Source organism: Hyposmocoma kahamanoa, unplaced genomic scaffold (assembly GCF_003589595.1).
Source record: "Hyposmocoma kahamanoa isolate Upper Pololo Valley unplaced genomic scaffold, ASM358959v1 80, whole genome shotgun sequence".
Lineage (NCBI taxonomy): Eukaryota > Metazoa > Arthropoda > Insecta > Lepidoptera > Cosmopterigidae > Hyposmocoma > Hyposmocoma kahamanoa.
The window spans coordinates 8,868,281-8,891,182 of NW_020654051.1; the positions used below are offsets into that span (position 1 = coordinate 8,868,281).

At 35.4% G+C, this 22,902-nt stretch overlaps 1 protein-coding gene across 1 annotated transcript; it reads right to left on the reverse strand.

Moving 5' to 3' along the window:
* Nucleotides 1–1,756: 1,756 nt before the first annotated feature.
* LOC113233818 (myophilin) lies at nucleotides 1,757–22,173 on the reverse strand. Its single transcript, XM_026469032.1, has 4 exons — nucleotides 21,918–22,173; nucleotides 7,547–7,683; nucleotides 3,676–3,880; nucleotides 1,757–2,500 (listed from the first exon to the last, which is right to left on the reverse strand). Exons 1-4 carry the CDS (start codon nucleotides 21,969–21,971, stop codon nucleotides 2,330–2,332), a joined length of 567 nt encoding a protein of 188 aa, XP_026324817.1. The 5' UTR covers nucleotides 21,972–22,173; the 3' UTR covers nucleotides 1,757–2,329.
* Nucleotides 22,174–22,902: the final 729 nt, after the last annotated feature.

A 22,902-nucleotide genomic window follows, 5' to 3' on the forward strand; every position in this document is an offset into this window, starting at 1 on the left:
GCTATGCGAGTACAGTTAAGGCAAATAATAAAAAAGGAAACTCAATGGTCTGTGACAGGAATAAAACTCACTGTATTATAAGAGATTACTTATTTTATTCTACGTACTTCCACAGACACAGTAACCTGTGAAACTTACATTCGTACATTACGCATCGTCATATAGATATTATTATTATAAGTGTAATATAAGAAAATATAGATGAATTTATAATAACCATAATCACAGTGTGTACTATTAACACGTTAATTATTATCGTGGAATGCTTCGATTATTTGGAATAAGTAAAAATGTCCAGTAGGGCCACCACGAAACTGCACAACTTGCGCGAGAGCATCATAAAGCGCGAGATACTGCTATTCTGGCACAGAGATCTCGCGCAGGTCGCGCCTTGTCGTGCTAAAACTTTGCCAACATAGGTAGACATCTTTCGAGTTTTGGCTCCTTTGGAGTATAAAGGCACATCTAATTTCTTTACAAAAATAATGTTAAATTTATAATTCTAGTAATTGTACTGTTTCAATAGAAATATCAAAAAGAGAAGACCTGCGTTTGAAATTGGCACAATTGCTGAGACAACGTTACATTTTTACGACTAGTATTTTAAATAGTCAAAGGTGCGTTATAAATTCAAGGATTTGTGTGGTTTTACCTACCGTAATAATTATGTTACAAGTCGATCGTGATAACTACGTGAGGGTGTAAATGAAAATACTTTTTATCGTTTCAATGTAGTGTTTTTAGTACTCAGATAGGTACAGGGTCAAGGGCACGTCAATCTTGACACTAAAGGTTTAAATTTAACTCTATACCGCTTGCAATAAGAACGGTCCAAAGTCCAAAATGTCAAGCTTGATGTGCTCTTAACTGTACATATATTATTATAATATCAGTGAAGGTTTTAAATTTCATAATTTGTACCTTTTGCTTTTTCACACTTTACAATAGGCGTATTCTCATTTGCACCATAACATTCTTATGGTTTATAAAACAATTACTTAGAACATAATTAAAAATCTATCCAACTTAAATGTCTAATAAGTATAAATAATGAACAAAAACTACGATTTGGGAATTCTAAGAGTTAAAAGAATAAAAAAATAAATTCCACAATTGGAATGATCCGGGAATGACTAATACATTACAACAAACATTAAATGCTTATTTAACAACAATGTTAAAAGTATTTGATTATTTTAACCAATTACAAAATATTTAGAGATTCAAAAATGGGAATTCTTTTCCTACACAACATTTGAAGTGGTCCATTTAATGAAGTCTTGTGTCATTAGTCTATTAAGATAGAATATTTATTTAAGTACAGCAACTCGTAATCTGTAATTTATCATTTTAATATTTTACTACATTAATATGTCAAGAAATTTTGAGGCTACGATTATTCATAGACCAAATTGATTAGGAGAAACTTACGTTTTTATCTTATTTAATGCTAATCTTTTCTGACACCAATTGTGTAACTGTCTTACTTAAATTGTAATTTTTATTAGTAACCGTGATATATACGAAATCCCTGGATCACAGTAATTTTGATGTCGTGTAACTCTTTCATGATAAACTTACCTTTAAGAGACCCCTCATACTAGCGTCTTTTGAGCGTCATCGTTTTGCCAACGCACGCACAGCGTCGACAGTCGTGTCGACGCGACGACGGCGTAGTTAAGTATCCCTAATTTGTGACGCAATGCCAGCACTAAAGTGTCGAACTTAACGTGACCATTATTTATTATAGCGTTAACGGGTTCGAAGCGACGTTGCGCAAGCGCTGCGCCGCGACAATGCGTAGGGTGCGCGACAGCTGCCACAAACTCTTGACAGTTGTTGCACACAGATGGGACAGTGGACTGCTAAGGCACTGGTCCTCTCTTCATTTAAGTTTACGTACTAACATGGTCATTTAAGTTTTTACTGTAATAATTTTTATGGATCTTATTGTAGTCCGAAATAAATGCATTTTATTTTTATTTTATTTATTTATTATTTTCTTCCCGCAGAGCGAGACGACTGTAAATTTATTATTTAAAAAAAAAGACATGTTCACGTTTATGAGTTACGAAATGTTTGATGATAAAAAATTAACTAAAATTGTTTATTGAATAAACAATTAAAAAACATCTTTACTACTTTGGGAGATTGTAGGTAAGATTGTCGTTAATAGTGTGGTAAATTGTACATCGCCATCTAGCGGTTATAAAAAGAACAAAAGTTTCTATATTATACGCGTTAGCAAGCATAGACACGGAAATTGATGTCAGGGGTTATATGTTTAGTGAGAAAGTTACACAACTAGGCTGAATCTTTTTCTTTGAATTTACATGTGTCTTGTGTTGCCAAAATTGATACCACTCTGGTTCGCACCCTTGTTGGAGCCATATTGAAGAGAGATTACTCCTTGGCCGGCCCTCAGCTGCTCCTCGGAGAAGTTCCGTACATTCTTTTCAGCTTCTTTTGGTCCTATCGAAGGTTTACCGTATTGTCCAGCCTGAAAAAATTAAGACCAATCTTTATTAGTTTATGAAAATGTAAGGAATAACCTTAGAGGATGGCAAAAGGAATAACACCTCAAAACAATTTTTTTAAATTAGGTTGGGAGGATATGTGTCAGACGATGAATGCTAGTCGTGTGAATGTTAAAACAATAAATAAGTTAATACACAAATAGTTCAAAGATGTAAATATTTAAAAGAAAGATGGATATGAACATTAAAATTTATTGATATAATAATAAAGATAAATTGATTCATTATAAGAGACCTGGCAACTTTTAATAGTACTAATTGATATATCTACTTTTTCATATTTAAATCTCACTTCCTGGCAAGTGCCGATCTGATCGAGGGTAGAGGTTACTCCCCTGTAAGATGCTTATACGCTTATTCGAAATGAAAAGATCCTAGTTTACGTTTTTCGGGAAAAACATTTGTGGTGAGCAGAAAATTCCAGCTGTCCACATCAGAAAAAAAGGAAACTTTCAGGATGCGTTCATAATTCTTTCGAATTAAATATTTTTCCTCTTCTCACTATCTAGCTATTTATAATATTAGTTTCATGAACCGAAAGCTACTTTATTGCCACCCGAAATACGTATTTACCGTAGCTTACAAGCGTTCAAGTCGCACCTCTCAGGTAGATTGAAAACCCCCTTTAATCCTTCCGCATATCGAGAGAGCATTTACATATAGCGCGGTGGAGTTTTTCCACCAAAATATAAGTTACCCAATTTGTTATGTAAGGCTTAGCCCTCCATCAGGGTACCCTTGTCCGACGAACAGATTGAGCCTGAGGGAGATGTGATGGATCCAAGTAAAAACTTTGTTTTTTTTTTCATGATGACGAGACGGACAAGTTGTGCACCTGGTGGTAAGCGACACGCCTGTCCATAGCAGTTGAAATGCCACAGAGTTTTAAATCGTAAAGATTTGAGGGGCACTGCCACTCCACCCGTCACCCTGAGACATAAGTTGATAAGTACAACGTGCCTATAATTTCATCAGCACACTTACCCTTCAAGACTGGAGCACAGTAATGCTCATATTACGGCTTGGGCTGCAGAAATAAGTAATATGAAAGTACTTCTGTAGACGAACTCGTTACAAGGAGCTCTGTTGCTACTAAAAAGGTGATTTCTTAATTAAAACTGAAATCATTAAAACTTACCTTTCTGCCAAGTGATTGGAGGCAAATGACGACAGAATTTAAATTCTGCCTCTCCCATAGATCAACAGTCTGGAAGGTCTCCTGGGCTGGCACGCCGAATTGCCGCGCTGCCTCGAGGAAGGCATTAATGTTCTCCATGCATTTAAATGCCATTTTGGACTGGTTGATCTTCTTCACAGTACCGGGTTGAATGTTGTTCACGAGACTGTAGACAATGTTGACAAAAAAAATTAAAATATAATCTTAAACAGGGTTATTTGTAAAATACTAATAATTACGCAGGACTTTTTACTAATATTATAAACAACTTTTGTTCCATTACTTTTAATAATTCATCAGATTTTACTTACAATAATCTCAGTATCGAGTACTAAAAAATCGACCTCAAAAGTCATTCACCCCCTAGTTTGCCACCCTTAGAGGTGGAATACTTTCTTAAAATTTAAATGGGACCATATCTGAGGCACCCTCTTTCCGACAAAAAAAGAATCATCAAAATCGGAATTTTACGGAGTTATCGCGTAACATACATACAAAAAAAACTGTACAGTCGATTTGCGAAACCTCCTCCATTTGATTGAGATTGGCATTAGAATAACCTAATGAAAGTCAGGCGGCCTAGGTGGGCTAAGTAGCAATTTCTTTCAGTTAATCATAGGACAGAAAGTTAGGAGATGAATAATCAAAGAATATTTTCTAATAGTAGTGAAAGAGTTGTAACCCTAACTAGCCGAACAGGTTCACGTCAATGAAACGGGAAACTTCCGGTCTACAAAATTTATTAAAAGAAGTAAAGTTAAAAGAAAGGGCTGTAACAAAAGGTAAATGTAAAAAAAACAGGTACAACAGTATAAAACACTCCCTACACTTTATGATTAAAGCCCCTAAATGGGCCGAGTAACTGAATTACAGATATAGGTACAAGACGGCTGTAGACTGTTATAAATTATTACACATGATTTAGCTTATTTAATGATTATAAACGCAGTAAAGAACCAAAATTAGCGATTATACGCGATGGAATTTGAAACGGCTCCGACTGTTGTGGCGGTCGAGCAGGGAGTGACCGTGGTACGAAAACAAAATGAGAAAGTGAAGGAAGATGGAACAATTCAAATTTAAAATTTAAATACAAGTAAAATAAAAAATGATAGGATACAAGCGGAGAGAGGAGAGATACAAAAAGGTGAGATGACGGTGTAAGGAGGTCACACCGTCACAGTAGTATTTTAAATAAACACATTACAAATGGATTAGTAACTATGTATACCATTGACTTACAAATAAATGGACGACGGGTCTAATACAAAAACCACGAAAAAAATGTCCCAAGTCAACCTATTCGAAATTTAAATTGTAATGTCATCGCAGTATCGCGCTGTCAGTAGAACAAATGAAGACTAAAGCGGAGTGTCGCGCTCTGTATACGATTTTAGCGCCTTACAAGTGCGGACACTTTTTAGCGCGGACCCGACGTCCATATAATTGTAAGTCAATGATGTATACACATAGATAATAATAAGTATTATTTATTCGCATGTGCCTATAGTAAATACTACGGGAAAATAATAACATTGTGATGACTCAGCCATGACTGGTAGAGAACCAGAAACGTTCATTTATTAGAAAAACAAAATGTACAGACTTTGACCAGAAAAAAATGTCTCGTTCCCACTGTAATAAGGAAATGAATGTCAGAGGCAGATAGATTTGAGCTGTGTACCACATAACTCTGACTATTTGACAGTGGCAAAAGAACAGTATGGCCACATCTGGAAAAGTTTTGTAGCAGTAGAGCTCCTTGTGAAAGGGTTCGTTCAGGGAAGTACTGCCACTTTACCTATTTCTGCGGCCAAGCAGTAATATAAGCATTACTGCGTGCTGGTCAAATTACAGGCACATGGGACTTGTCAACTTATGTCTCAGGGTGACGGGCGCTACTGGTGGCAGTACTACCCTGAACTAACTCTTTCATAAGAAGCTCTATTGCTACTAAATACAAATTTTGCAAGCGCTTTTGGCGTAACTTGGTTGTGACGCTTTTCAGGCGCTGGGTTTTTTTCGGGGTAAGCACGTAATAGATTTTCATAATTACCAGGTGGTATAGTTATAGTACGTTACATTACATCGTTTTCATTTAAGAATTATTTCTTACTGTAAAATTCCTTAATCTTCTTTAGCATATTGGGGCTTTTATTATCTAGTATTTTATGCGATTGCAAGACGGACAAGCCACTTTAACGTACTAATTTGAATATTCTGAAAGTGCAAGGTACTGTATTCTTTTTAACCGACTTCAAAAAAAGGAGGAGGTTCTCAATTCGACTGTATGTTTTTTTTAGTATGTATATTACGCGATAACTCCGGTATTTATACACCGATTTTCAGAATTCTTTTTTTGTTGGAAAGAGGGTACCTCCATAGTGGTCCCATTAAATTTGAAGAAAATCATCCACCTCTAAGAGTGGCTGTTCACGCACGAAGACTCATTTTTATAAATAGTACCTAAATTTTATTACAAGGAGAAATTATTTTAATGGTTGATTTTGCTATTCTCTAAATCAAGGCGTTATTCCCTGTCAATATACTTAGAGTAGTGAGAACCTATTTTTATTATCTCCTGTGTCAAGTTCCGTATAGTGACGAACTAGGGAACGAATCCGGGTTTGCGCACTTTCCGGTAACTGATTTCAAAAAATTCCACGTACTTTTGAGGTCGGTTTTTTTAGTACTCTGAACTGAGATTATTAACTTATAGGCGCAATTCGAACGAAATTGTATGATAATGTATGTAACACTGAACATTGTGTAACGTACAAACTGTACATATAAATAGGCAGTATGAATTATTGAAAGACATAAATACATTTGTGACAAGTTTAATTAGATCTGAATTTCGGTACATTTATTACGACCAGGAGCGAAGGGGTTGCGAATTGTCGATTTTCGCCTGCAATTGGTTGAGTTGACAAATGGTTGAATATATTGTACTTTTAGTTCATTGTTTCAATATCTAATAAAAAGATAAATTATTTTTCTATATATAGTATTATATATAGTATTCATTTACTAAATGTACCTACAAAATACAATTTACACGCTTCAGGCCCAAATAAGTATGCACGTCAGTTTTGTATGGAAAACATATTTTTCTAGATACTTTTAGCTGCAGTAGAGCTCCTTCTGCGAGAATTCGTCCAGGGAAGTATAGCCACCTTACCTATTTCTGCCGCCAAGCAGTATATTAGCATTACTGCGTTCCGATTTTGAAGGGTAAGGGTGCTGGTGAAATAACAGGCACATAGGACTTGTCAACTTATGTGTCAGGGTGACGGGCGTACTGGCAGTGCCCCTCACATCTTTGCGATTTAAAGAGTGGCACTGCAACTGTTATAAACAGGCGTGTAGTTTACCATGAGGTGCACGATTTGTTCGTCACGTCACTTGATATTATATATAAAAAATACCATATATATATATATATATGGTATTTTTTATATATATATAGCGCTAAGTGTGAATGCGATATTTTCATTATAATGTAACTGTACGTGATCTTAGGAATAATATTTCTGGGTCTGAATTAGTTCACACATTATGTACATTTTGATGCATACTGATATAGATATAGAAATGCTGCAGTGGCGCTAAAACCGCGCGACTAATTTTCTTACAACATTTAGAAGCGCAGCTGCAGTCCCACAGGCGCGCCACTTTTGAAGACTAGATATTGTATGAAAGTTATTATGCGCTTCAGACACGCTTTTACAAGCCTCAATTAGAAGCCCTCAGGAGGTTAAACTAATAAGGCCTACCTAAGATTTTATTTCCAGTATCCAGGTAGCATGGAATAATATACTAAAAAACTCACTTGCAAAGCAATGTGCCGTCTTTGAGCACTTCGTAGAAGTTGTCCATGTCACCAGAAACATTCTCTGGCTCCCCGGTGATCACTCTGATCCATTCCAGGCACTCCTGTGCAAGATCCTCGCTGTATTTGCTGTTGATCTGTAACGAAGAAAATAATTTGGTAGGTAAAAATAAAAATAATATTATTTTTGGCTACAACTTTCGTACGGAATATGTACTACAGTATACAATATAATATTGTGAGAAAACCAATCGAGATTATGTCGAGTAAGTAAAGCTAAAAAGTAAACAGAAACGAACTTATTGACAACAGTCGCCGATTTGATATATAAATTTTCAATGCTTATTGTTTTCATAGAAATTGCCAAAGTACGTGGTGATTAAAATAAAATGGTTTTTTTTCATGGGACATTTAAAAAAATGTGTTCGATAGTTATAGACGCTGCATAAAAGTACCTACTTATATTAGAAAAGTACATGAATTTCTGGCAGAATCTGTGTTCATTTTTAAAGTGAATACAAAAGTAATCTAAAAGGTAACAAATGAATACTCGTAGTAGTATTCAAATTTTTCGTCCTCCGGTACCGGCTAAGGCCGCATTCCCATTATGTCGCAACGTTTTGTTTATCGTTGGACGATTGTCGCGTCTAGCCTGTTCCCTATCACGACTATCAATCCTGACTGTGTTGAACGACTGTCGTGTCTAGCTGGTCATACTAGATCATACGATTATCTGTCGTCACATTTATGTCGTGACGTTTTATTTATCATCTGACGACTGTCGTTCTAGTTCTTCCCATTATCACGACAGTCTGTTGCCGTAACGTCAAAAAAGTCGTGAACGACAGTTAATCGTGTTTCACCAAAACTTCATTTTAATATACAAGCCACGACACTTTAAACTGCACGACGATCTGTCGTCACGACATAATGGGAACGCACCCTTTAGACGTCTAATGCGACCATATTGCCAGATCTTGATTTTAATTTTCCTTCAATAATTTAATTTTCAGAAATCGTTAGTGTCTTTTTCTTCAAAATTTAAAGCAAAACAAAATAAAAATCAATTAGACAAAATCAAAAATTTTAAATTTAGTTATCTTAAAAAATGTTTCTAACTTATAACTTACACTAAAACGATTTTACTTTATTTCAAAGCGGCCAGAAATTTAAAATACCTACCAATTTAGTACTAACATAATTAAGGGTTTAATAATAATTAAAATTAAATATCTTTTGTTGTAATATCTATGTTTCATTGTAGGTTAGGCAAAAGTATTGAAAAGTAATTACTTTTACGTATAATTTAAATTTAACAATCAATAACTGTTTCAACAACGTCATCACCAACAATAGGAAACGTGAAACTCTGATAGCACAGAGTTCTTGTAACAGGATTCCTATTGGCTTGCTTTGACAAATCGGTTTTTCGAGGCATAAATACACTACATAACACATTATTCTACCTCACAACAGCAATATTTACTTTCAAACAAAACTCCTGACTGTTTTGTGTCTGTCATGTTTCAAGTTCTCTTATCATAGTAGTATCTTGCTCACTTTGCAACTGAGACAAAAAGAACCGACCTGGAATTAGATCTATTTGCCAAGTTTTAATCAAATATGTTAACGAAAGTGGGTGAAATTCAATAAACCGGATTCATCCCCTAATTTGCCACACTTAAAAGTGGAATATTTTCTTCCAAAAAAAGAATCATCGAACTCGGTTTACAAATGTCGGAGTCACGCCGGAATATTCGACAATACACAAACACTACTTAAAGTCGAATTGCGAGAAGTACCTTCATGACTTCAAATGTTATGTTGAACATGACTCCGGGACTCCTGAATTTTAGACTAAAGCTATGTTACCAGACAATTGCAAGTTTGTAATCATTGTTCGTTTTTGTTAATGTTACAATGTAAATGACAGAAAGAGACAAACATTGTACTTTCACTTTTGTATCTTTCTGCTAATCGCGATAGATGACAACATAGTCGGGTATGTACTGTACTACATATTGGGACACCAGATGTCGCGATGAGAACTTACTAGCTACTTTTGTATCAACTTGTTTTACACTGGCAAGCTGGCAAGTTGCAATTTGTCAAAGCTATTTCTAATAGTGATGGGAAAAAGTGCTTATTTTTTAAACTTTAAAACGATGTACTATTTTTTTTAAAAGCGTGATTTTTAAACGCTTTCCACATAAATGCTTTTTGGTTTGAAGTTTACAAAACCCGTTTAGAAAAACGTATAAGCGCGTAGACTTTTATGTTATAAAAGCTTATAACGTTGTGTTGATAGTGAAAAGAAGGCTTTTAAGGTTTTAAGACAAGTAACTTTATTTGTGAAACATGTGTTTTATTTTTATATATAAAATTATTATTCACATTGATGAATTAATTTGTTTAGGAAACATTGATGGCGAGACTTGAAACATAAGCACGTTATTAACGCTTACGGTTAAATTAAAAAACGTGCTTATGTGCTTATTTTAAAAAGCAAACTTTTGTAAGTGCTTTTTGTTTAATCGCCCACCTCTAATTTCAAATGATGACAAAGAAATCAACTATTGCACAGATGGCGTTTAAAGCTCTGAGTGGCACTGCAACTGTTATGTTATGGTGCTTTCCTAGGTTCTTAGGTAGTTCTTAGGTTTTCGCGATTGTTACACATAGGAAATGAAACTATTTTTCCGGATTTAAATCGCGTATATTTGTTTTTTCAGTCAACCGTGACCATGGGACCTGTAAAGGGGCCGAAACGTCGGCGTCGGTTTGTTTGAAAAAACAAAAATACGCGATTTAAATCCGGAAAAATTTCGAGTTCTTAGGTTTTCGCGATTGTTACACATATGAAATGAAACTATTTTTCCGTATTATATATACGCGTATATTTGTTTTTTCAAACAAACCGAAGTTTCGGGCCCTTTACAGGTCCAAATATACGCGATTTAAATCCGGAAAAATAGTTTCATTCTCTATCCGGAAAAATAGTTTCATTTCCTAAAAAAAAAGAATTTTATGGTGCCGGCTTCTTTTATTTTTATTGAGATTAGCGCGATCTACCTATATTAGGAAGCGTAAATTTAGAAATTAGTTTGTTACACGCACAATTTATTAAAGTTTAGAAAATAATTTAAGGTCATGATCAATATGTGAATAAAAAACATAATATTAAATAATATTAAAGCGGAATTAATTGATATCCACGGCCATTTGCATAAAATAAACTACTTCCAGGTTATTGACCAGCACCATCTAGACGGATTTTTGATCTTTTTCAGAGCTACAATCTGTAGTATTATGGAGACTAGCAGTCCTCTTGAGTTACTGGTCCATGGTATGTATCCATATTATAAATGTAAAGTTTCAACTCAAACACGTAAATCATTAAATACCCATCTAAAAAATACAATACATTACATTACTATCTCTTAATTTGCAACTCAATAACTATCACAATCCAAAAATGTACATATTTTAAGTGAACATTGTTCTTCTCACACATTATTACATCCAAATACACTCTCAAGTTCCTCACCAATACTCAAAGACAAAATGTATCAGACAAAAATTTAATGTATCTATGTAGATACCTCCAATGAACACTACACCAACTTTATTTTTTGATAATTTTCTGTTACTTTTGTAAACAGCCATGTTTATTTGCTAATATTATATGTTCCCCGAATTTGTGAAAAAAATTAAAATAAAAACAACAAAGTTAATTCGAAAACAAAAACAAAGTAACGAATTTGGTGAAAAATAAAAATTAAAGAAACAAAAAACAGAATGAAAACAGAACAGGTCCAAAAATTAAGTTGGCGTAGTGTTCATTGGAGGTATTACAAAGAACAACACAAAAAAGTATACAATTTGGTTTAGTCCTTTTCCCTGGATTTTTTTAATAACCAATTGTCAAAAATAGGCGTAGGTATCTATTTATATTACGAGGGCATGTAGCAAAAATAGCTTTACCTACTTACGAGCGAGAGTAAATTAGTAATGCACAGGTGCACAGGCAAACTAGAATGGTTTGTTGCCTAATAAGGCAAGTGAGACGTAATTCTAATAGGTAAAATTATAATATTGGTTCTGGTGGGCGAATTGATGCAGCGTTTTTTATAAACAATAATTGTTCCAGTGTGTCCCTTTTGATTTTCGGTGTTTTCTTTACTTATAAAGTTGAGTGTTTTTAATATTGAAGTATTACTTAATTCTAAGGGTCGTATTCCAGAACTCTACTCAATGCTCAAGTCAAGACTTGACCAGACTTGAGTATGATTTCAAGCACTGGAAATACGACTCTAATGGCAAGGACTTGAGAATGATTTTCAGTGCTCACTGCAATACTCAAGTCCTGACTTGAGTATTTAGTAGAGTTCTGGAATACGACCCTTAGAGTGTGTACACGTTTGGCGAATACGCTGCATGTGCGATGAGCCCGCGGCATGCGTGCAATTAGGAGCGTCTTTGCAATCACATTTCATGCAAGCCTCGCATGATGGCTCGCGAGAAGCGCGCGAGCTGCGCACGAACAGATCGCACTACTTAATACACGTGTGCAGATCGTGAGCCTTTCGCAAGCAGGCGCATTTGCCAGATTTGTACGCACCCTTATAAGCTGTTGCAAGCCACTTTAGAAATCTTCGAAAATTAGGTACCCATTATATAAATCTACCTTAGGTGGACGCTTAGGTGGCATCCTACTAGACAATCTTTCACACTCGCTAGTTATCTGCCTCCAACTGAGTGTTGATTAAGGCGTGTCACCGGAGGAGAAGCGGGAAAAACTGTTTTGCTATATCAAATGGTATTACTATTAAATAACGGTCTTACAAAAAATATACCATACACATAGGTACCTGAAAACAGGCCAAATAAAAGTTTGAAACGAATTATTTAAGAATAAAATATATAACTTTGCACGTAATTTTTATATGGAGACATTTCTCTTTATGTAGTACAGAAAACCTACTAAATTTTGGTTTTCAACTGAAGCCGTACATATAGTTATTAAATTCACATTATTATCTCAAAATTTGAAAATTGTCCAGCGGTTTAACGTATGCCGCGCCGCCCACCGTCAGGCGCTTGTCGACGACGGATCTGTGTAAAATTTTCTCCGCCTGTTTCATAACAGTGCGGTTTTACTGGCTGTGGCCGAACGGTTACCATGCCGGACTGCCACGCAGTGGTCCCAGGTTCGATTCCCGGGCCGGAAGAAATATTTGTATGGCCTACATTTATTTCTCTCGTGAGTTTGGGTGTAATTTGTTGTTGTCTATGTATGAGTCCATGGCACCCGCGACACAGGGTTTCCCTAGTGCAGGGCTATGTTGAGTGTGTGCGTTATTATTATTATCTGCATACCGTCCGCGCAGAGCACCAGTGCGGAGTAACACATTTGGCGGAGAACATCGTTTTACAGTGACGCGGATTGCTCCCGTACTGAACACGCTCAGCGTACACGCCACTCGTGCGTTTATTGTAGGCGACTGCCTTACGTGAATATCCGCACTAAATTACACGTTCGATTCAGAGCACTGCGGATTCTATGCAAGCCGATGGCCCGCGGGCGGAGCGGACGGTCCGTACGGATCGTACGCACAGCTGTGAAACCAGCCTAACTGCCAGCGCGGGGGGCTGCGGAACGTGGGGAGCGGTCCCACACACCTCATTTCCTAAAATGTAAGCGCGCGTTGAAATACCTCGATAATAAACGGGGGTTAATGCTGTTGCAGTGAACACGATCGTCGTATATCCCAAGTGCTAGCAGAATATCCCGACACGTAGCACTCAACAGCATAATTCTCAGGGAAATTTTGAATTTCATTTATTGTGTATAAGTAGGGTATCTGGGTATTTAAGTGCTTACATTTTCATGCAACATCCTGAATATACGCAGTAGAAAACAATAAAATGGTTACTATTCTGTCGGATTATTTTAAACAGAAATGTACAACATCATGGAGTCCTACATTCTATGCAAAACGCTGCCGACATTGCGAAGGTCACTGATAACGTGGCTCGGTACGTAGTTAAACAACTATAATGAAGTTTTGATAACTGATTCTGAGGCAGGCCTTTTCGCTTATTTTCGTCAATTTGCGATTCCTGTTTGAGTAAAATAGATTACAGTAAAATTAAAAAAAAAAAAAACAAATTTTTCAAACTTTCTGTACTCCCGCTCGCACAAATGTTAGATTACAAAACTATATTTCTTTGAACTGAACAGGACCAAAGTTACGGCTTTTCAAAACATCCAAAACAATTATAATTTCCATAACACATGTCATAACATATTGGTATGTCGACCATAACGTTGTCATAGTTGGCTTAATGAGAGTTGTTATTATCTACTTTGCTATTGCACGAGGTGTGGCAGTGGTGCCGTTGAATGGAAGATTCCCACTGCAACAAAGCTCGTTTGGAATACAGTTTTTGACCGATATTATCGTTCAAATAATGATGTGTACCATTGTAGTATGTGAAGCACGTAGAGTGATAGTGGAGCCTTCTTTATAAGTCGCTGTACACTTTTCTTTTGATACTAGGAAATAGTCTCTCGAGCTATACGACTAGGTATGGCATGAATATTGAACAGGCGTTTTTGTTCGTTAATAAACAATGCCTCGTCTGATAAAAATAAATGTGACCAATACAACATTTGAATATAAAAATGTTATCAGCAGGAAATATTTCGAATAAGCTAAGTTATATTATAGTATTTATTATTTCGGAATTTTACTTGGAACTATTATTGTTCCTGAAAATCGTGATTAAGGTACGATTGAATCAGCATACGCGTCGATGACGCAATCAAAGAAGAAATTCAAACGTGACTCAGATTTCTTGGTCCTCGTCAGACGTTACCAACAAAAAATATTGAAAGTATACTCATTTTCGATTAGGTAGGCCTCAAATACCAGAATTATGATTAAAGATTATTACATTTAAAATACATTCAATTGTGTATTATTCAGGGTTATTTGTAAATATCTAATAACTTCGCAGGATTCTACTAACATCGTATAAACAACAACTTTTGTTCCACGACTTTTAATAACTTATCAGATTTTACTTTCGTATAAAAATGAAAATATTTAAATAGATTTCTCTAAACATTGATAAGTGATAACTCTGTGATCTAAGAAAAGAAAGCGCTAGCGTAAATACCAGCCCGATGCAAAATGCAGGAGCGCCGAGCGGTGGGGTGGGGTCGTCGATGAGGACGCTTGCACGTATGTACAGTCAAGAGCACGTCATGCTTGACACTTAAGACTTAAATCCAACTCTATGCCGCTTATGATAAGAACAGTCCAAAGTACAAAGTGTCAAACTTGACGTGCTCTTGACCGTACGTACCTTACTACCAAATACAGATAATACAGATGTAAAAAGTGTCAGATCTTAAAAGTTTATTTTCGATAAATTCAATTATGTTTAGTAAAAAGCCATGCCTGGCACAAAAGCTGTTGTTTACGACATTATTTAAATACTTGTATACCGAACGACTTTTAGCATAATGGTTCAAACATTGAACATGCAAACACACTGTTCGCTAAACCACAGAATATAGCTAAAAGAACCCAAGCTGCAAGATTAAATAGAACCTGCCATTTTTTTGCTTCCTCGAGTGGCCGGGCTATTGAATATTTAACTCATTTTGAAGATGGCCCGAGCAGCGGACCCTTGCGCCTTTCATTGTTATTCCAAAACGCTATCTAATTTGTGTTAGAATACAAAGGAAGTCGATTCATGTTAGCAATGTCCTGTTTGTTCGTTTTTGGAAACACCTGCTACAATGATGTTTATAATTAGGTTCTGCTTTCAATTTTTATTCGTTACTTATACTTTTCTGCCTTTTAATTTCCTTACTATATATTGTTAAAAAGCCCAAATGTTTAAAATTATAGGTACACAATTTATCTGGTTATTAATTTATTAACATAATTAATATGTTTCGTTTGTGCTATAAAATAATCACACTAATACTAATTATTACACAAGCCTGGACATTGACTATACCGTTCCGATAAAATAAATGTGTTGGTTGTAACACATAGGTACTACTACAAAATTATCATGCCTTCTTTACTAAGGTTACGTACAGGTTGGAAGTTAGTTATAAAAATTTAACAAATTATACACATGCCCTTACAAAATAAGCGCCAGATGCGAAAGAAGGTCGATGTATGAGAGTGCAAACATCAATACCAATGTAACGATGTATGTATGGTGTTCATTCACTGCTAATCTCTGCCGATACGACCATACACGACTCGGCAACAAAAACAGTTGCTGCCATAAATAACTATGATTCAATGTCAACGGATTCATACACACGATGTTCCGAACATTAGTTTTTCTACTTCAGTCAACAGGACCTACAAGGATAGTAAGTATGTCATCCTGATGTCATCATTCATTATGACCAATATTTTGAGGCATGTGATGCGCCTCTAACGCATTTGTCTGGTATTTAGTGATGCTAAACGCAATCGCAGCGGGAAATTTCTCAGGGTTCAAACGGTTTGAGGTAAACTGCATTTAAAAAGAGGCAGCCTTGCGGGGCATCGTCGACAATGGTTCCAACACGACCGGTATGGAGACAGGAATGGGGTCGCCTGCGAGGTCGACGTCTCGCACGGTCAATACAATGAACGAATAGCAATCGCTTAGCGAATAGGGGGTAAGTTTATTGAAGTATACAGTCCTAAACGTTAAAAGTTTGAGAGTTATAAGTATTGAGAGGTGACGGTAAAAGAAATCTAAACATAATTGCAAATAATTTCAATCAGACCTATAGAAGGCAACATTTGTGCATATAATGCATGGTAATAACGAGATAAAACACGCTAAGTGAACAACTCTAAATGGCCATACACATACCTACATTGCAAGTACGTAAGGTACTACACGTTTCATTTACTCTGTTCATGCCAGTCGGACTTTGACACCAAACGTATGACTGAATTTTATTACTCTGCCATTTCTACCTTGGTGAAACTTTTATTGCGGAACTGCATGAAGCACTCAGCCAAACCAATAGCTTCACACTATGAAAAGGCAGAAGGGGGAATAAATTTTGCAATATGAAAGCCAACACAACAACAACAGATATTATTAGCAAAAATCACAAAACTAAGCAAACTACATATACATAATTAGACGTATCATATTTCCCTCATCTTGCGACCACACAATACGGAAATTTGAGTCAGAAGTATTTAAAGCTCTAGCGCATACTGCGGCAAAATATTAGTAACTGTAATTTGTAACGAATGTCTCATAAGAATGCAAACAAGTCGATATCTTATAGTGTTCTTAAATGTGCTGAGAGAAATTTGGTCAAGTGTCAATCTCGAACATATGGCAGAGTTTTGAAAGTAGCCTGTATTTAAGCCTTATAAATATATCCTGAGTAAAGGCCAGGCCTTATAAGGTGTGGTGTGGTGTTGTAACAGAACCGTGCCTTATATGAGTCATCGTCTCACTGAATTAGTACAAAATAAATTCTTTTGGTGTAATTGAACATCTGTTCATAGTTACTGAGGTTAATTTAATAGAGGTCGTATAAGCAAATATCGTGTGAGTAATTCAACAATTTATGTCATCGTTTAATTAAAACTTTGATGTTATTTTGTAGAATCACTATTTTATTATGTTTTTCAATAATTGCTTCGATAAATAAAAAGAGTTCCAGATTCTTCGGTTGACCTACGTTGGTTTATATTGCTTTGAGATAAGACGTGTGGCATCACGTTTCAATATATTTATCATTAAAAGAAATATTGTAATAATTTCGGTTAAAATTGGAACCGTCGCCATATCGTGGAATTTTATAAAAATAATATAATCTAATGACAATATTAACGTTAACAACAAGGATCAAGCCTAGCTCAATAGTGATTGCAGGGTACGCACGCAGGGTAATGCAACTTATCGGAATTACATTTGTGGTTAAAGTTATACGTTTGGTAGCGAAGGATTCTCTGAAAAATGGTATAAGAGAACCGGTTGTGATTCGACTGATTCTCCTTGACCCAGATCGAAGACCGGTGTAGCTCTCAGCAGGAAGAAAGGTGTCCTGGGGTTATTACATTGGTAACTTTATTACTCGCGACATAAATAGTACAGAAGCGTAGTACTTATACAATTAAAAATAACGGTTTCAACTTAAAAACGGTTATTAGTAAAATTGTTAAGGATTTTTACGCAGAGGGCAATAAGGTTGGTTGCTAGAGCGTAAGCAATATTCGGGCAATGACCTCAGAATACAATATGAAATAATATAATAATACGATTTCTGAGACGGTAAACTTATAAGAGTGTTAGAGGAAATTTTAGGTGATTTTACAACACGGACTACTGATGTCGTTTCTACATACTCAACTATCTTTTTTAAATGTATATTTGGGTAAATGTATATATATATATTAAATTGGTGGTTTTCGTCGAATAAATGAATTGTTAAAATACTGTTTTTCTTTTCGATAGTATAATGTACGATAATGTTCATGTATTCGTTTTACATAACATATTATAGAGAACTTATTCTTATAACTTATTCCCTTAACGCTATAACTTGGGACTTTTCAAGACGAGAGTGAATAGGCATTATTTAGTTGCGCATGCTCCATCGCGGAGCTCATCGTCACTTTCTATCAGGTGAGATGGAGGTCAAATGGAGTGTCATACTTAATTTCGACAAACACTATTTCGGCTCGACAGTACTCCGACTACACATTAATTCGACGGAACACTACTTCGACAAAACACATGTTGGACAGGTCACTAGTCCGACAGAAAACTACTTCGACAACACATGAGGTCACTATTCCGACAGAACATAAAATCGACAAATAACTGCTTACCTTTAAGTTATTAATTATTTCACAGACATATTTACATAAATGAGATATTCCGCTCAAGAATGAAGTGGTCCCTAAGTAGTCTCTCAGTACAGCAAATATTTATAATATATATTTCAAGTTCTGTCGGAATAGTGAAAAAGAAAATTCTAACAAACGTTATTTCGGACAAAAATATTTTCGACTTTGTGATAGGTTACCAATTACACGATAAGCGCCAGCTTAGGTTTATAAGACGTATTTAATAATTATGATATTTAGTTACACATTACCTTCGTTTAGCGACATATTGCATTTATTTCTGTAGTGTTTACTTTGACGAGAAAAAAATGCATGATTCACACAGCCTTCCACTCAAGGTGCGCTGTTTTATTTACTGATTATCTGCAAAATTGCGAAACCTTGCTATTTGTGTACAACTACGTTACATTTTCGAAGACACCTTTAAGGATAATCGTTTGAAACAGCTGCTAATGGGTTCCTTTCAAGAAATGTCTGTGACTATGTGCCAAAGTCATAATATCTCTCGATACTCGATACTGTGTTCCGGTTTTGAGGGATAAGGGTGCTGGTGAAATTACAGGCACATGAGACTTGTCAACTTATGTGTCAGGGTGACGGGCGCAGTGGCAGTGCCCCTCAGATCTTTGCAATAGAAAGCTCTTAGTGGCACTGTAACTGTTATGAACAGGCGTGTAGCTTACCATCAGGCGCACGACTTGTTTGTCCCGTCACTTAATGTTATTTAAAATACAAGCAACTTGGTCTTTATAAACACAAACGACGAACGATTGGCGACAACTGTTACTAAAATATAAACATTGTAGAGTTTACAATCAGGTCACAATTCTGAATACTGACCAACCACGTAGTGATTATGTCAAAGTTGTGTAAATATTTTCAATTAAGTGTTAACTAAACCTAATGAATAATGAAAGTAATAGTATAAGCACAACATTTATACCGGGTTACATGGATTTATGTTACTTTAAGAATGTTTATATTACCAATACATGAAAATGAATAAATCAATGAAAATATTTATTATTATATGTTCAAGTATTCTTAGACATTATTTCTTTGGAATTACAATTTAGGCTCTGTTACATACTGTAAAAATTGCTTTCATGTTAATAATAATTCTTACTGTTATAGAACCAAGTGCCTTAAAAAATATAAAACTTCTTTAAATAATTTTATTTGTAATTAAAAATTATAACAAACATTGAATGACCGTAAAGTCTACTTTGTTTTGCTGATATGGCGCATTGTATCACGACCCAAATAATATTATTATTAAAGATATTGTTGTAATAATTGTATATATATATATATATATATATATATATACAAGAAGTTGACTATAATAGAAAATATTTAAGCAATTATATATTTCGTAGTCAAGCAAGTTATATTGGTACTATAACGTCGCTGGAAAGGCGAAATTACTAACCTCCAACTGGCCAAAATGGCGCTTTAGAAGGCACTTTTTCCTTTCCAGCGACAATATATTTCTCGAATAACAATTTAAAACAAGCGTTACTATATTTTCCCTGGACTGGCAGGACTAAGTCAGAAATGGAATGCCATTAATTATTATTTGAGAGTTAGCATTGGCCTGGGTAGAGTAATTTAGCTTAATTGTTATTATTTACAATTTTAATGACGCTCGTTAGGACTAATAGAGTTAATTATAAGCATTTACTAAGCTATATTAGTATTGACTAATAATAAACTCGATACGTACATATAGATAGACACGTAGCGAAATTAAAATTAGTATGTAAAGTTATAATTAAGTTGTCATTTACTAAAATTCATGAAACATCTGGCTAACAATCTATACAGTCATTTTGGTAAAAAAAAAAATAGTGTTGTGGCAATTTACATCATTTAAGATAAAAAAAACCCATATACCTTAAATTAAAAAACGGCATTTTTTTACGTTACTTTCAAGGGCAGTACTTATAATTACTAATTATCGCATCCAAAAGATGTCAGTACTTTTCTTACCATAGTGCATAATTATTCAAAATAAAATGTTCTTAATGTATCTAAATTGTAAATCATTGAATTTTGACAGTACGTTGTTGATACTTCTCTATGGAAAAGCAGTAGGCGGCAACTACACGAAATACACTGGAAATATCTATCACAGAGCCCGTAGTTGGTTTTTTAAGATCCATTAGGTGGAACAGGGTACTCCGTACTAATCATATTCTAATAGGTATTTAATTTTACAGTAAACGCTTTTACGTACTCGGACGAGTCAAATCATATGAATTACTTTATTAACCTCCTCACAAGTATTGGTTCTAATTTCTGTTGCACGCGAATTTTTTTATGTCGTACGCGATGAAATATCAGTTATTATTTTTACTTAATGTAAATCAGTAACTTTCAGGTACATAAGTTTTTTTGTACTCAATTTTGGAGACTATTTTTATTGTTTGTTTACTGGAATATATCGTCGTGAAATTTAAACACTCGAATATTAAATAATGCTTCATGGTGATATTCTATAAATATTTAAATAAAAAGAAATTGAGTACAAAAAACTTACCTGGAAATTACACAAATATGCGTTCGATCTATAGAACTACATGATTATTTGTAGGCATTTGACAACTTGATGCAGAGTAACCATAAAGCGTAAAAAAATGGAAAAATATTTTTAATATGCATTGTTTTTATTGAAAAATTAAACAAAAATTATTTTCTTATTTGTTATTTTTACTATAGCGTTAATATTTTCTATTTATACTAAAGCAATCCTGAGTAATGTAGACATACTACAATCAAATATTTATACAGCTATAGCAGTTTATACATATAGGTAGGTATGTCTGTTAAGTAGGTAATCCAGAAAAGACGGAATGTTTTAAGAGGACACGGTTGATGTCTCGACTTGAGGTACGATTTAGGTGGGTGTTCTTGTTAGTTTTTTGTTAGAGAACCAGTTTCTGACCATTTAGGATTCCCCTTGCACGGTGCGCCGCTGTAGGTCTAGTATAGGTATACGTTATTTTTGAGATTGGGGAATGAATTCTCATTAAATAGACTTTTGATGATACTGACTTAATGTTTAATCTGAGTGGCTACGGATTTTTATTATTAGAGATGTACCTGTTAGTATAATGTAATTACTGGTATCTATACCAGGAAACTGGCACTAGTTTTAGTGGTATTTAATACGACAAATAGTAACGTTCCTTGAGTGCACATAGATGTAATAAAAACATCTGTTTTCCCAGTAAATATGTCACAATCCGTACGATACAATGTGTTCCCTGAATGTAGGTCACGGCTGAGTCCTTGTAACCTAGTTCTGTAGCTCGCAGCATCCCGAATCAATAATTACAGCGCTACACGGCTCATTACGATAGCCTTCGTTTCCTATACATTAAGCACGACTCAGAATAAGTTACCGGAACTATTCTACACAGTCGGGTTATATCCCGGCAAGTTATTAAACCAAAATTTCTTACCTTTCTTTGGGCCTCGGCGGCAAATCCAGACTTGGTCGCTCTGTTGTTGGCCATGATTAGAACTATTTATGAACTAATATAAATATTTTAATAAATAAATCACAGACACGGGTTGTGAAGTCACCGCGTTCAGACTGTAAACAGCGCGAGTCGCTCGCGGGTGCTTTGCGTGTGTGTGTGGTGATGAATGACATCATTGCTCGCCCTCCACCCGCCACCCGTTCGCCGCCGCCGCCGCCGGCCGGCCGCACGGGCCTGCGCCTGGCGTGAGAGGGGAAGTAGTATGCGCCCAACTGTCGATAAAAGTAATTTGTGAAGCAGCCACGGTCACACACTATAATGTACAAACTGTCACTAACCGAAATCACGACTTTAAACCTTTCGTGAACGATGTAAGGTTCGATTTTAATTGAGAATTGTACCCGCTTCTAAAGAAGTAATTTGTCCTGTATGTGTGGCAAAATAAGTAATCGACGGAGGTATCTGTTATTATTATGACTAGTTATAAGCCTGAGAATAAAAATGTCGTGTTTCTACAAAAGATGGATTAATTAAAATTTTCACAGACTGTCAGTTTTAAAGTCATTTCTGTGTTACTATTGTGTCTGTAAATATTTACAGTTTTTGGGAATAATAATAACTTGAGGTTTGAAAAATCTCTGTGTCAAGTAAGTTAATGGTAATCGATAAACTGGACATAATTTGAAGTGGACTTCAACTGTGTTCTTTGGACAAAACTTTGTCTCGAGTGAGAAAAAATAAGTCCTTGCCTTTTACTTATAACACAAGCACAAGAGTGGTTCTTGAAAAGTGATATACCGACAAATCAAATTGTCGATATCAACGCAACTCTAAACGAAAGACGTTAAAACGAAAACCAAGTATGGAATACAAAGAGTGGGAAAGAGCACGCGAGGTTTATATATATGTCTCGCTCTAACGTCTCGATGTAATAGCAGCAATAGGGCGAGTTGGAAGAAGGACG